Source organism: Maniola hyperantus, chromosome 26 (genome assembly GCF_902806685.2).
Source record: "Maniola hyperantus chromosome 26, iAphHyp1.2, whole genome shotgun sequence".
Classification (NCBI taxonomy): Eukaryota; Metazoa; Arthropoda; class Insecta; order Lepidoptera; family Nymphalidae; genus Maniola; species Maniola hyperantus.
In genome coordinates this window covers 1,674,039-1,690,279 of record NC_048561.1, presented here as the reverse complement: position 1 = coordinate 1,690,279, position 16,241 = coordinate 1,674,039, and the positions used below count along the sequence as shown (strand labels likewise).

At 39.0% G+C, this 16,241-nt stretch overlaps 3 protein-coding genes across 6 annotated transcripts in view; 2 read left to right on the top strand and 1 right to left on the bottom strand.

Moving 5' to 3' along the window:
- Cog7 (conserved oligomeric Golgi complex subunit 7) overlaps positions 1-16,241 on the top strand; it is a 145,450-nt gene that overhangs the window by 57,922 nt on the left and 71,287 nt on the right. The gene's annotated exons all lie outside the window — the stretch shown is intronic.
- The window catches only part of LOC117994071 (zinc finger protein 271-like), a 166,921-nt gene that overhangs the window by 118,569 nt on the left and 32,111 nt on the right, over positions 1-16,241 (top strand). The gene's annotated exons all lie outside the window — the stretch shown is intronic.
- LOC117994335 (myosin-7-like) overlaps positions 1-16,241 on the bottom strand; it is a 35,585-nt gene that overhangs the window by 11,188 nt on the left and 8,156 nt on the right. The window contains exons 3-14 of the mRNA XM_069507611.1: positions 14,307-14,441; positions 12,918-13,060; positions 12,000-12,161; positions 11,556-11,792; positions 10,795-11,004; positions 9,951-10,128; positions 9,321-9,485; positions 8,696-8,821; positions 7,950-8,052; positions 3,945-4,076; positions 2,528-2,659; positions 1,613-1,734 (exon numbers count right to left, since the gene is read on the bottom strand). Coding sequence (XP_069363712.1) covers positions 1,613-1,734; positions 2,528-2,659; positions 3,945-4,076; positions 7,950-8,052; positions 8,696-8,821; positions 9,321-9,485; positions 9,951-10,128; positions 10,795-11,004; positions 11,556-11,792; positions 12,000-12,161; positions 12,918-13,060; positions 14,307-14,441 — 1,845 coding nt within the window. The remainder of the gene's footprint in view (positions 1-1,612; positions 1,735-2,527; positions 2,660-3,944; positions 4,077-7,949; positions 8,053-8,695; positions 8,822-9,320; positions 9,486-9,950; positions 10,129-10,794; positions 11,005-11,555; positions 11,793-11,999; positions 12,162-12,917; positions 13,061-14,306; positions 14,442-16,241) is intronic.

The following is a 16,241-nucleotide window of genomic DNA, read 5'->3' as shown; positions in this document are numbered from 1 at the left end:
TAGAAATCGTGTCTGCCATATTCTGATGTCCTAGCTATAAATGCTGCTGAAATAACTGAGAACGGGGTCACCTTCCGGAATGACAAGTGTTCAGGTCATAGTCCACCGCGGTAGCCAAGTGCGTATTGGTAAACTTCACACACCTTTGGAACATTATGGAGAATTCTCTGGTTTCCTCACGATATGTTAAGGTTATAATAATACGGTAAGGTTGTAATAATAAGGTTGTAATATTGTTCGACATTGAACCCTAGACCCTTCTATCGCTTATTATTACGACAGTCCGCAACCGCGTCGCGCTGCACCCCGCGATCTGCATTAGTGTGAGTGCTACATCCGTACACAACACGAGCTCGTGGAACGAAACCTGCGCAAGCTCGCACTTGCATCGTAAGTCAGACGCGACTATTTAATAGTCGGTAACTATATCTGTGTTAAAGAAGTGAGGAGTGTGAGTGAAAGAGAAACTTACATTACCTTTCCGCCTTGGCACGCTGGGTTGCGTCTCACACGCTAGAGGCGCGCTCTGCCAGAAAAAAGAGTCCTCCATGGCCGTCCCATCTGCATTGGTGTGAGTGCTACATCCGTACACAGCACACAAGTGCGTGAAACAATTTCTGCGCGAGCTGGCACTGTATCGTAGGTCAGAACTATATCTGTGTTAAAGAGGTGAGAAGTGTGAGTGAAAGAGAAACTTACATTACCTTTCCGCCTTGGCGCGTTGGGTTGCGTCTCACACGCTAGAGGCGCGCTCTGCCAGAAAAAAGAGTCCTCCATGGCCGTCCCATCTGCATTAGTGTGAGTGCTACATCCGTACACAGCACACAAGTGCGTGAAACAATATCTGCGCGAGCTCGCACTGTATCGTAGGTCAGAACTATATCTGTGTTAAAGAAGTGAGAAGTGTGAGTGAAAGAGAAACTTACATTACCTTTCCGCCTTGGCGTGTTGGGCTGCGTCTCACACGCTAGAGGCGCGCTCTGCCAGAAAAAAGAGTCCTCCATGGCCGTTCCATCTGCATTAGTGTGAGTGCTACATCCGTACACAGCACACAAGTGCGTGAAACAATATCTGCGCGAGCTCGCACTGTATCGTAGGTCAGAACTATATCTGTGTTAAAGAAGTGAGGAGTGTGAGTGAAAGAGAAACTTACATTACCTTTCCGCCTTGGCGCGTTGGGTTGCGTCTCACACGCTAGAGGCGCGCTCTGCCAGAAAAAAGAGTCCTCCATGGCCGTCCCATCTGCATTAGTGTGAGTGCTACATCCGTACACAGCACACAAGTGCGTGAAACAATATCTGCGCGAGCTCGCACTGTATCGTAGGTCAGAACTATATCTGTGTTAAAGAAGTGAGAAGTGTGAGTGAAAGAGAAACTTACATTACCTTTCCGCCTTGGCGTGTTGGGCTGCGTCTCACACGCTAGAGGCGCGCTCTGCCAGAAAAAAGAGTCCTCCATGGCCGTTCCATCTGCATTAGTGTGAGTGCTACATCCGTACACAGCACAGAAGTGCGTGGAACAATATCTGCGCGAGCTCGCACTGTATCGTAAGTCAGAACTATATCTGTGTTAAAGAAGTGAGGAGTGTGAGTGAAAGAGAAACTTACATTACCTTTCCGCCTTGGCGCGTTGGGCTGCGTCTCACACGCTAGAGGCGCGCTCTTGCGGAAAAAAGACTCCTCCGTCGCCGTCTCGCAGCCGTCCGCTCGCGTGCGCGCGCCGAGCTTCGGCGAACTACGACGAACACGAGCTTTTAGCCGAAATAAACTGCCGAGTACAGTCGCGGACGGATCATGTATAATTAAAAAAATTCAAAATTCAAATAATTTATTCAAAGTCAGTACCCTTATTATAAATACGAAAGTGTGTTTGTTTGTTGGTTTGTCCTTCAATCACGTCGCAACGGTGCAACGGATTGACGTGATTTGCATAAGTATAGATAAAGACCTGGAGAGTGACATAGGCTACTTTTTATCCCGGAAAATCAAAGAGTTCCCACGGGATTTTTATAAAACCTAATTCCACGCGGACGAAGTCGCGGGCATCAGCTAGTATTTTAATACTTTAGTCTGCGTCATATTTTATTGAATTTTATGTACTTATAGCAAGGTTCATCATCATCATCATCAACCAATAGACGTCCACTGTTGGACATAGGTCTCTTGTAGGGACTTCCACATGCCACGGTCTTGCGCCACTCGAAACTCCCTACGACTCGTCTGATGTCGTTCGTCCACCTAGTGGAGGGTCTTCCAACGCTGCGTCTTCCGGTGCGAGGTCGCCATTCCAGCACCTTGGGACCCCAACGTATATCGGTTGTACGAACTATGTGCCCTGCCCATTGCCACTTCAGCGTCACAACCCGTTGAGCTATGTCGGTTACTCTAGTTCTCCTACGGATCTCCTCATTTCCTCATTGATCACGTAGAGAAACTCCGCACATAGCTCTCTCCATCGCCCGCTGAGTGACTCTGAGCTTTCTTATGAGGCCCATAGTTAGCGACCATGTGTCGGATAGCGAGGTTACCTCTGCTCAACGAGTATCTTGGTGAGCCTGGCGACCTCGGCTCGCAGCTGGTGCAGCTCTTTATCGCGGGCGCGAGCTTCTTGCTCGGCGCTGCGCTCGCGAGCCGCCAGCCGAGCGCGCATGTCGTCGAAACTGTAACATAAATAATATATTTTAGAGTTTTTTTTAAACTAAAATATAAGCCATGTTAAATGTCTAAATATTCCCCTTTCCTCTCCAACTAAGCGTCAAGCTTGTGCTAGGAGTAGGTACGACAATAGTGCAACGGGCGGGGTTTGAACCGTCGACCTTTCGGTTTTCAGTCCACTCCTTTACCGGTTGAGCTATTGAGGCTCAACTATACCTACGAAACGTGCCGTAGCTTAGTGGTCAGAGCGTCAGACGCGATCCCAGGAGACGCGGGTTTGATGCATGCCGGTCCGCAATTTTTGATATGTATTTAAAATTATTTATCCTAATCCTAATTCCTAATCTTCTATAATATAAAAATGAATCACTAAATGTGTTGCTCATCGCAAACCTCGAGAACAGCTGAACCGATTTCGCTAATTCTGATTTTATAATAAGTATTCCTTGAAGTACGAGGATGGTTCTTACGGAGAGAAAAATTTAATTCAACCTCCCCCTCAATTTTTTAAACTCCACCCGAGCGAAGCCGGGGCAGGTCAGCTAGTATCCTAATAATATTATAAATGTGAAAGTGTGGATGTTTGGATGTTTGTTACTCAATCACACAAAAACGGCTTAACGGATTTGGATGAAATTTGGAATGGAGATCTATCTCCATTCCAGTTAATCCAGGGTATAATCTATTATATCCTGGATTAACAAATAGGCTACTTTTTATCCCGAAAAACAAAGAGTGCCCACGGGATAGTGAACTAAATGTTAGAGTATTCGCCTTTTTTTAACCTGCAATGTAAGTACAGACAAACCCAAACGGTATTTGACAACTAGTCAAATCAAACGTCAAAACGCGCGCTTAGTATACGACATTCTGTGAAATACCGGTGTGTGACGTCACAATCATTTGACGTGCTTTTTTTAGTTTAATCGATAATTTAAAATGGTTAGTACACTTAAATCCAACAAAGGACGTGGATTTTACGTATTTTGGAAGACCCTCTATTTAATAATCACTGAGAAATTATTTATTTTTGATGTAGGCAAATACCTAATTTATTTTAGAACTGTCAAACCTCGTGACTTTCGGTGCCAGTCGTGAGCTGTAGAGTCCACTAAATTTTTTAAAATTCATTTTTCGTCCGTTTTAGCAATAGGTACTGAAACGTACAATATGCAGGTTCTCTAAATCTAGTTTAGAGAAAAATATCGATGGCGTCGATTCTGATGTTTTTCTCTAAACTAAATTTAGAGTTTCATGAACTAAGAGAGTTCAGAGAGTTCTAATACTCACAGCTTCTTCAGACAAGCGCATTTCCTTGTCAAATGTTCTATGTGCTCTTGATTCGCTCGGCCCAGTTGTTTGATCTTGTTCGCATCTTCTGATCTCTTCTCACGTAGCTCTTTCTCTCTCGCCAGCGCTTCTCTATTTAAATAGTTAGTATCAGGGGAAAAACCGGTAAGTGTTTAGGCTGTCTAGGTTATTGATCTTTGCCTTTTTTGTGTTTTGGCGGGAAATGTGACAGTTGTAAACTGAATTTCGTTGAAAATGTAATTCTAAGGCAGTGGTCCGACCGCCGACGATGAACGAGAAACGAGTAGAACTAGAAACTATAAACGAGTTGGCGATCAGCGGGAAGCGAATGTGTAGTTTTGATAGTTTTGTCGCCGGGCTAAAAGCGAGTGTGCAACTGCGACGAGCGATTACTCGCACCATCGCCCGCGGTTGCTCAGTCATGTGCAAACCTGCGCGCGCGTTACCGCGTTCAAGCGTGTGAGCATCGCTGAACGAATATCGTTGAGCGAGTTTATTTTTGAATGCTCGTCGCACAGCGACAAAACTAGTAAAGCTAGTCGTCGCCGGCAGTGTGAACAGTCATAGAGCAACTTTTGATATATGCATCTCTTTCGTTTACACGGAATGTAGGTAGGTACATTTATTGTGCGTTTCTTGAGAGAGAAAATCGCCGATAGTTAATCGTTTTCTCGCCGGCGGTCGGACCACTGTCTTAAAAACTAGTAAAAAAAGAAATAATAAAACTGATATTTTTAGTTAATTTAAGTTGAATAATTCATATCCACTTCTTCCATCCACACTTACCAAGGGAAAATTGATGTACCTAATCATGTAATAAATCAACATTTTTAAGCAAAAACTGTATCTTTATTAAAAAATATAAAATTATAAAACTTTTTTACTTACTTAGGTAAATTATGAATTTTGCAAGCGTTAAAAGTTGAGCAATTTTGAAAAAATAAATATTAAGCTAACTTAAAATACTTTTAGCGCATATTATAAAATGTTTATAAGCTATACAGAATTACTAGCTATAATATTATATATATTATGTAATATAAAATGTGATAATAGGTCTACTTTTTATTCTTAGAATATAAAACAAAATGAATTTTTTGAAAATTGTTAGGAATATATTTTACAGCAAGTGACTAGTATATTAAATACGAATATATGTATTAAAAATATATGATATTTTAAATAGTGAACTATGAATATTTATTTTAACACAAACATTTTGAAAAATACAATAAAATATGTCAGTCCAAATCGGCAGTATTTTGATTACAAATATGTAAGTATTAGGTAGTTACTACATATTTTTTTACATTTCACCTTGTTATATTCATTAAAAAATCAATTAATACTTCATTGGTCAGAAAGCTAAATAAACCACTAGAGTTGTTATTTTCATTAATAAAACCTATATTTTTATGTAAATAAATGTAGGCATCAATGTTTTCTCCTGTAGCGCCTATAGAATATGAGTGCTAGAGAGAGTAGGAGCGCCGCGAATGCGAGACGGAGAGATCCGATGAGTACGCAAGCACAGGGCGCCACTAGAGTCCCCACCCAGCCGCAACTGTAGACAACGATTGGACAACCAATGTAGGGTAGTTGTTTATTAATTTATTTTCTATATTATGTGCAATATGTGCAGATTTACGTGCGAAGATACTTAAGTGGCAACATTTAGATTCTTCTATTTGGTGTGATTCTGGTCAAGCGCATGCCTATCTAAATATATAAAAGGAAAAGGTGACTGACTGACTGACTGACTGACTGATCTATCAACGCACAGCTTAAACTACTGGACGGGTCGGGCTGAAATTTGGCATGCAGATAGCTATTATGACGGCTAAGGATTTTTGAAAATTCAACCCCCTAAGGTGGTGAAATAGGGTTTTGAAATTTGTGTAGTTCATGTGGACGAAGTCGCGAGCATAAGCTATTTTATTAAGAAAAAATCTGGGCACTTTCATGACTTGAAGTGTAAGCATATGACGTAGAGGAAAAACACCCACCGGTGCCGACGAAACTCGTTCATTACATGACGCAAAATATGGTCTGCATCAGACCCCAACTGCTTTCAAAATATTGATGCTTTTTAAAGACATCTTGAACCGGCATTTCAATTCATAAAACTTCAAAATACTTAATGTTTAATTTGCTTGAACCTAAGTCATATTTTAAGTCGTTGTATATGCGTTATACAGTGCCGCACATGTTGCTGTGACCATAAAACTTTGTTTCATTTTGCAGGTGCAAAAAGTTATGGGAAGTGCACAGTGCTTTATTGCAACATATTATTAAGTAATAACTTCTATTTAAACTACTTACTAACTACACTTTTATATCATTTCTTCACAATCAAATTTAAATTCAATTTATAACATAATTGGTTATTTTGTTTTAATTTTAAAATACTGCCTTTTGGACGTCAGATTTGATAATAATATGATAATTATGTATAATATGAAGTGAATTAAATGATTTTTCTTAGAAGGTACAGGTATATGTTTTGATGATTATAATAAGGAGGTACCTAGTTAGTATGATTGTGCATGAATTTGAGAGAAGCGATCTCTAAATGATAATTATCAAAAAATAAAACTTGTGTAGTCTTCAGAAGTATGTAGTCTGTATTGTTAGGCGTATGTGTCACACACACGAGCGCACGAATTTGTCTTCCCATTTTAAAATTAAATTGTATGGAGTTTAACCTTTCCTACCTGGAGTATAATAATATCTCTGGCAAAAAATAAAAACAAAAAGATAAGTATGATAGCTATGTAATATATAAAAATTTAGAGATCGCCATTTTGAAAATGTTCTATATGTGAGTAACTGGTGAAAAATGTATAGGATAAGTAGGTATCGATTTAGTTACTTTACATTTAAATACATAATATACGTGCACTTTTGATGGGTTTGGTAGCCAAATTTTTCTTCCAAAAGACAATATTTTATTCATAAAATAAGATTAATGAAAAATCTTCATGCATTTTAATTTTTAATTTTATTATATTCAGTTAAAAGTTAAAAAAATCTTTAAAAAATGTTTTAAAGGATAAATTCAGCTACCAATTTCGATTGGGAGTAGGGATGAAGATTAAATCGAAAGAAATACGTAGGTACTAATAAAACAATTAGTTTTGCCATAAAAATCAATAGGTAGCTAACTGAACGTAATCTATCAATTAATTTTTACGGTAGTTTAGGTAGGTATTCTCAAAACAAAAAAAATATTAGGTAAGTACTGCCTAATTGTTATTAAAATATTTTAAAAATCACGCGCAAATCTTAATTAACCCACACTAGGCATGCACTGATAAATAACTTCTTAAAATATAATTATATATTTTATATTAAATATAATATTTTATATAATTATATATTTTATATTAAAATAGCAGTGCAATATAGGCTTACTATTATTAGACATGCATCCCATGCAACCAAACAGGCACTATGCGTTTTCGGGTGTACACAAGCCTCTAAAGTTTAAACGAAATTGGGTATTTGATCCCAATCTTTTTATTACTTTATTATAAACTAGGATAAAAATAAAGACGTAAACTGAAAAAACTAATTAAATCGTTCAAATAGGTAACAAAAAAGTTGTAAGCATTTAAATATTTCTGATTAGACAGAGATAGCGATATAGCATTTTGACGTCATACCTTACTAATAACTAATGCCATAGTAGCTTAGTACGGTTTCACACAAATTTTCGTTTTGCGAGAAAGGGATAGAATACCCTCCCACTCCAAAATTAAAATGCCTGTAACTTTGTAAATCTTTGTTGGATTTTAATATTTTTTTCAGCATACGTCATTATTTTTATCCTAGTTTATAATAAAGTAACATATCAAATTCAATTGTGAAATCTAAGAGCAGTGCTATCCTATTCATAGAACACCCGACAGAAAAGGATAGCAATACTATCAGATCTGTCAAATTAGAGATTTGTATTCAACCAATTAAGCACTTTCTTCTCACCTTAGTTCTTGTTCTGTGACAGCTAGTTCCCGCCCACAGGCGGCGGCTTTGGTTGCCAACTGTTCGTAGTCTGTCGTTTTTAAGTGAATTTGCGATTTTAACTCTGTAAAAAACGTACACTCTGTAAAAATAATTATAGAGACCGTTGTCTAATATTTGACTATGTTATAGCTCCACCTATTTATTTTCCTATTATTGTCCCTATCTCTTGTGACTATTAGCTTTTTATTTCTCTGACTGGTAGGTACGTCTTCATGCGCTCTAGGCAGTACCTACTCTTAAATCGTGTTGTCTCTATCTCTCTTTTACCTGCAATTTCTCCCAATAGCTTTTTCTCCCTCTTGAGCCGTTTTTCCTCTCTCTCTTGCCAGCACTCTATTTTCATGGATTACAGACAATTCTCTTTGATATGAAATCTATAACGTGCTAATATCTCTTATCTACAATTTTTTCCAGTAGCTCTTTCTCCCTCTTAAGCCATTCTTCTTTTCCATTAAACCGACTCTCTACTATCACGCATTCTAGACAGTTACTTTGTCTGACATGAAATATTGTTCATATTAAATAACCTAGTATCATCTCTATCACTTTTATAGCTGCAATTTCTTCCAATAGGTCTTTCTCCCTCTTGAGCCGTTCTTCCTCTCCCTGTTGCTGTCTGTCACTCCGCTTTATGCATTCGAGACAATTATCTTTGTCTGATTTAAAATCTTTAACATATGTTACTAACTCTATCTCTCTCTTACCTGCAATTTCTTCCAATAGGTCTTTCTCCCTCTTCAGACGTTCTTCCTCTCCCTCTTGCCGGCACTCCGCTTTCATGCGTTCCAGACAGTTCTCTTTGTCTGACATGAAATACTCCCACTGGTCATCTGTAAAGAGCATTTTTTTGTTTATTTTAATTCAATTTTGAAAAATTTGTAATCGAGATGCTAGTTTAAAAGTCAATTTATTAATAAAATTTTGGATTTGGTGATGATATTTAAAACTATATTAAAAATTCTTTAGAAAAGATAAGTAATATTTATTGTCAATTATATGCTCAAATACATACAAATCATTTCACCGAATTTTTGCTAATGTTTGTCCTTCAGATTAACTTGGTCCTCTTACGCTATCAGTCTAATTCTGGGTGCTTCTAGAATCTTCTTCGCTTCACTAACAGCTATATCCTTCGCACTTTTACTTCCGGAGGGAAATATCTTACCGATTTCCTGCTGATGTTTCTCCTTCAGCTTCACTTCGTTCTTCCCCGCAATCCGTTCCATTCAACTTCTAGATTCTTCTTAGCTTCATTAACTAGTGTCTTTTCTCTTTTAGTTCCCTCACGTCCACTAACCACTGCTTTATACAAATAGAGTAATATCTTACCGACTTCCTGCTGATGTTTCTCTTTCAGCTTGTTCATGACATCGTTCTTCTCCGCAATCAGTTTCATTCTAGTTGCTTCTAGAACTTTCTTTGCTTCCATCGCCGCTGTGGCCGCCTGTTCTTCTACTTCTCTGACTTTCTCAGACCACTCGTTTATTAATTGTTCTGTAATTGTAAATATACATACTTTAAAATAAGTTCATTGTTAGAATAATTTAATATAGTAATTTCCTTTACTTTTATGAAATCCAACATTAAATATTTCTCATTTAATATACAAATCAAATCGCTCGATTTCTTTAATTTTATCAAGTCTTATTTACTTCACCAATGAGTTTATCATTTCTAGTTCTACGGTTTACACATTCTAGTTCCACTTAGATTAGCGATTTCATGACTTTATTTTTTTGGGGGAAAGGGGAATATTAGTTATGATATATTGATACCTTTCTCCTTATCGAAGCATTGGTTCATAGCTTCAATATTGTTGGCATATGCAATATCCGCCTTACCCAGCAAGTGTTGCAGATGTAGCACAGCAAAGCAGACTGGGACATCCTCTCAGTCTGCTTTGCTGTGCTTCTGCGATTGCATGCTCGAACTAAGTATCCTTTGATGCGTGCTACATACCTTTCTCCCTCTCGAAGCGTTGGTTCATAGCCTCAATATTGTTGGCATATGTGATGTCCGCCTTGTCCAGCAAGTGGCGTAGCTGTAGAATGTCCCAGTCGGCTTTGCTGTGCGCTTCTGCGATTGCATGCTCGAACTGAGTCTCCTTTGATGCGAGAACTTCCTTCAGGTTTTCGAACTGGGGATACAAAGATTTCAATGTGAGAGAAGATATTTGAAGTGTACTCGCAAACCCACAAATATTTTCAAACTCCGAACTGAGATCAATATAAATTCAATGCGGTGACTCCTTTCTGAGTCTTATGATACCAACATCATCAGCGTCACAGTCACTGCCATCCACCTATTACTACCTAGTGTACCTATCCATATTATAATAAATATAGTGCTGTGTGTTTGCTTGTTGGGTTTTCCTTCAATTCAATCATAGCACAACAGAGCAAGGTATCGACGTGATTTCTTGCATGGATATAGAAGAAGAAGAAGATTAAAGACCTAGAGAGTGACGTAGACTAACCTAAACGCCCTAAACGAAATCTCGGATATCAGCTAGTTGTTAGATAAAATTAGAACAATTTCTGTGGTCAGAAAGCTAACAAAGACTGAAAAACCAAAAAGGAGGAAATCCCGCGGAGCTTAAGAGTTAGAACTGATATCTGTCATGAAGTATTGTCTTCCGGACTACTTTATGGGTATCACTATGATGCCATGATCAAAAGGTCATGTGGATTGTTTTTCAATCTTCTGGTTTCTTTTCTATTTCAGCCATATTCTTGGATTCTCGTTGATGCCATCTGTTTGTGGAGAAAATCTTTTTGGGGTGAAATCACATGAGTCTACTTACCCTGGTGGTCAATTCCCTCAGCTTTCTGTCAGCGTTTCTGCCGTCCTTCTCTGCCTCGGCTCGTAGCTGCGCTATCGCCGTCCTTGTCCTGTCCGCTTGTGCCCTTTCAAGCGCTGCGCGAGCGCTGGCCGCGTTCGCTACAGCTTCGGAGTGTTCAGCTTTAAGCGCTGTAATTTTGTCGGAATGCTGTTGTTCTAGACGTTCTATTTTCTGAAAAGATAATAAATAATTAAACCTTTTCATCTAAAATCATCATCGATTCATTGCCAGCCTACTTACTAATCCCGAGGCTCTTCTCAGAAAGAGAAGAGGTTCCACATTAAAAAAAATCTTTTTTATTCAAATAAACTTTTACATGTACTTTCGAATCGTCGGATGCATCTACCACTGGTTAGGATTGCCACAGTGAAATGTCTTCAAGAAATTGATTGTTTTCTGGGAACATCACTAAATCTTCAAGATTCTCGTCCATATTACCACCGGTCTTCTTACTTGCAAATGCTGTTCCTCTTTGTCCTTCTGTATCCTCTCCTCCTTCACCAGCAGGTCCTTCAGTCTGTGCACCTCTAGCTTCAACGCCTCTTCTCTGGTTTCTATCTTCTGTATCTGCAGTGCTAGAGACTGTATCGACCTCTGCTGTTCTGAAGCCAATCCTTAAATCTATTCTTTTTCAACAACCCAGATCACTTACCTTCAAAATTTCTTTTTGGCCTTCTATAGTCCTGCATCGAAGTAATGTCGTCAACTAGTAGCCCACTTACTTGCAAATGCTGTTCCTCTTTGTCCTTCTGTATCCTCTCCTCCTTCACCAGCAGGTCCTTCAGTCTGTGTACCTCTAGCTTCAACGCCTCTTCCCTAGTTTCTATCTTCTGTATCTGCAGCGTGAGGGACTGGATGGACCTCTGCTGTTCTGAGGCCAGGCCTCTCAGTTGTTGTAGTTCTGCCACGTGGGAGGGGGTTGGTGGAGCGGTTTTAAGTTGTTGGACTGTTTCTGTTAACTGAAAAAAAAAATATTATATCAATAATGACGATAAGAAATGAGTTCGGAAAAATTAGAAAGTATATTTTATTCTTTTTCCCGAAAAAATATTAAGAATGCCTCCTGTCATTGAGAGTTATCTCCATTTTTGTTCCTCCTTTGAATCTAAATCTACCTAGACCTGGAGTAAATTTCTTTATGAAATTTGAGAAAGTGGAAAACTTACTTCTTTCTTCTCTTTCTCTGCATCCCGAGCCCTTTTCTCTAACTCCCTCATCTTCCACTCACAATCAGCCAACATCCGCTCCGCCCGCGCCGCCGCCTGTGATCTCGCCGCTTCGTGCGCCGCCCGCCATTTTGCCGTGTTCTCTTCCGCTGCTTCTAGGGTCTGTGGAAAAAAAACCGGCCAAGTGCGAGTCAGACTCGCGCACTGAGGATTCCGTACTACAATCGTATTTTATCGACATTTTGCACGATAAATCAAAACCTATTATGCCTAAACATAAATAAAAATCTGTTTTAGAATGTACAGATAAAGCCCTTTCATACCCCACTTGGTATAGCAATCTTACTTTGAAAGTCAAAAATACCAATATTTGTGAACACATTTTAAATTTTTTCTTGTGATGTAACCACAAATTCGTAGAAAACCTTCAATAGATTAAAAATAAATGTCAAATGAGCTTGGTGGCTACCATTAATCGCTAAACACTGAGTTAGAGAATCAGTTGGGCAGCCTATCTGTTAGGATAGGCTGCCCAACTGCACCCAGAAACATTGGTTAGCTCTACTGTTAGTTGTACAATGGCAGAAACATTGGTTACATTGGGTGACTAGACTTGCCACAGCCAATACAGCTGACCTGCAAGGTATAACTATACTAGACTAGCTTATGCTCGCGACTTCATCCGCGTGGACTATACAAATTTCAAACCCCTATTTCACCCCCTTAGGGATTGAATTTCCAAAAATCCTTTCTTAGCGGATGCTTTCGTCATGATAGCTATCTGCATGCCAAATTTCAGCCCGATCCGTCCAATAGTTGGAGCTGTGCGTTGATAGTTCAGTCAGTCAGTCAGTAAGTCAGTCAGTCAGTCAGTCAGTCACCTTTTCTTTTTATATATTTAGATATACAAGTCCTGACCTCTTTAGCCTTCTGCTCCTGCTGCAGCTTCTCCCGTTCCAGTCTCTCCTTATCTCTCTCCAGCGCCTGCACCCTGGACTCCAGCTGAGCTCGTCGTGAGATCGCATCTTCCAGCTCTAACCGAAGTTGTCTGATTGCCTCGTCTGAAAATGGGACAAGTTATGCTTAAAAATAGATATTATGCTAATCACTACCCCTATTTGTGATCGCACTTATAATAATTAATTATCTCTGACAGAATTCACGTGATGTATTGCATCACCATCTTGGGTCGATGGTATAAATACGAGTGGTTTATGGTTTTTAAGGCAGTCTGCGTTCAGACCGCAGACTCATTCGACTACTAAATACTTTGGTGTTTAGGTCGCCATTTTAAATGATTGGTGGTAATAGTGATTTGGTGCCTGATCAGGTTTAGTGTTGCAGTTAGGTTAGTAAACAGATTAAAGTTCTCGATGAAGTTCTGCGCGTGTGACCAATGTCTGCGCGCAAGTTTAAAGGAGAGGACAGTCCAATAACCAATCCAAAAATAGCTTATAATGCCCTGCCTTTATGTCTAACTCACTTCTGGTACCCTTTTATATTATAAATGACATTGAAACTTTATATTATTGCGATTCAGAAATCTAAATTGTGTGAGCAACTACTCAATCAAAATGGCGACCTACACACAAAAAGTAATAGTCGTTCGAGTCTCGAGTTAGAACGAGACTACCCGTATATTCAATGTACTCTGTGGAGACTAGCTTAAAAACCATCAACCACCCGTATTTATACAATCGACTCAAGATGGCTGCCTCAGATCACACGGTTCCATTTCAAAAGGCGCCAAATATAAATGCGATAACACAGGTTTATTTTCTTTTTTTTTTGTTTATTTTGTTTATTTGAAAGTAATCAACAGCGTAATTACATTATAATTTTTTAAATCTAAATCTAGTTTTACAGAAGGCCACAAGAGATTACTTAAAATTATAATGAAAACTATTTTTACAGAATTACTATTTTTTTTAATAACTATTTTTATTAGATTTAGAATAAAACTAGTTTATGCTCGTGACTTCGTCCGCGTGGGCTACTCAAATTTCAAACCCCTATTTCACCCCCTTAGGGGGCTGAATTTTCAAAAATCCTTTCTTAGCGGATGCCTACGTCATAATAGCTATCTGCATGCCAAATTTCACCCCGATCCGTCCAGTAGTTTGGGCTATGCGTTGATAGATCAGTCAGTCAGTCAGTCAGTCACCATTTCCTTTTATATATTTAGAGATAATGTCTATACAATAATAAAATTACAACAGTGTGTGTGCATGCTTGTGTGTGTGTGTGCTTGTGTGTGTGTGGTGTGTGTATGTGTGTAAGTGGGAGTGTGAGAACTTGAGGTGTTACCAATCCGCCTCTGCAGGTCATCAGCCAAGTCCGCGGAGCATTTTCTGGCGGCTACAAGTTCTTCCTCCAAAGAGCGACTCCGCTGCCGCACCAGCTCTGACTCTTTGTACGCAGCTGCCAAGTCGCATTTCAGTTCTGCGAAGAGAAACACGGGACAGTTAATATCTTTGTCAGACTTTAAAAAAGGAGCAGGTTCTCAATTCGAGGTACTCAATTATAGGATCACTTTGTTGCCTGTCTGGCTTCCCGTTGACCTAGAATCATGAAATTTGGCAGGTAAAAAATGGCGACCTAAACACAAAAAGAATTTAATATTTAATTTCAAGCCTCAATAGCTCAACCGGTAAAGGAGTGGACTGAAAACCGAAAGGTCGACGGTTCAAACCCCGCCCGTTGCACTATTGTCGTACCTACTCCTAGCACAAGCCTGACGCTTAGTTGGAGAGGAAAGGGGAATATTAGTCATTTAGCATGGCTAATATTCTTAAAAAAAAATCAAAATGGCGACCTAAACACAAAAAGCATTTAATAGTCATTCGAGTCTCGAGTTAGAACGAGACTAGCTTAAAAACCATCAACCACCCGTATTTATACAATCGACTCAAGATGAATGCCTCAGAATAGAACATGCTACTTCCATTTCAAAAGGGCGCCAAAATGCGATGACAAAGTATTTTCCCCATCATCTGGATTCTTTATGTGACGGAACAAAGGCTTACTTACGAAATTACAGTCTTAAGATGTGAGTAATTCCTGAAAATAAATCATTGACGACAAGAGCGATGCGCCGTTAACAAAGGGGGATATTTTTAGTGCTAAAAAACGAATTCGTCTTGAGTGACATGACTTAAAAATACATCTTGCTATAGCGTAGACCTGCAGCTCTGAGGAATATTAATGAAAGAAAGAAAGAAGAAAGAAAGAATCCTACAATCGTATTTTAATACTAAAAAATAGTATAAGTAGTAATCTTACTTTGAAAGTTGAAAATAGCAATATTTGTTCATGAACACATTTTAATTTGTTTCTTGTGATGTAACCATAAGTTCACGGTTTTTAGATTTTTTCTCTCATGTCTTGATATAAGACCTACCTTTCTGGCAAATTTCATGATTCTAGGTCAACGCGAAGGACCCTATAGGTTTCTTGACAGATAGACAGACAACAAAGTGAAGTCGTGAAGTTCCAGTGAAAAGAACAAGAAAGAGGGTAGTTCGCTACTGCCCTTGACAGCTCGAATTTCATCTCTCGCAGCACCGCAGACCCGTCGAGACCACGACCCGTGCAATTGGGTTGAAATATCGACAAATAAAAACAAAAATTAATAATTTTTTTTTTTTTTTAATAAAATAATTTTATTTCAGGCAATGAAAATACAAGTTACAACCCATAACAATATACACACAATATGGAGCAGATTACATTAGATATTAGAATTGAATTAAATAATAATATAAATGTAAAAAAAAATGGAGCTAACAATTTAAAAATAAACTAATCTAAGTAAAGGTGTTATTATCGCACCGATGCAGGTTGGACCAATGTTTTGTGAAAGGATTACTAAGATCCTCTACAATAGCACATAAGATAGCGTTGGTACTGTATGTCAGTCTTTCCCAGTAGGAAGCCGTCCTTGCTCGGAGTATGGCGAAGAAGTCAGGGACTCTTGCAGCAGCAAACATAGCTTTAGCACTGCAGAAACGCGGGTGCTTTATTAGGATGCGGAAGGCGTTGTTATATTGTACCCTAAGTGCATTATAGCTGCGCTTGGTAAACTTTGTCCACAGCTGACATGTGTAGAAACATTGACAAAAAGCTTTAAATAACGTCACCTTCACATCATCAGAGCAACGAGCGAATCTGCGCGCTATCATGTTAGCCCGTACCGAAAGAGCCCTGCGCTCCCTCTCCATATCTCCGTCATCTTTCATGTCT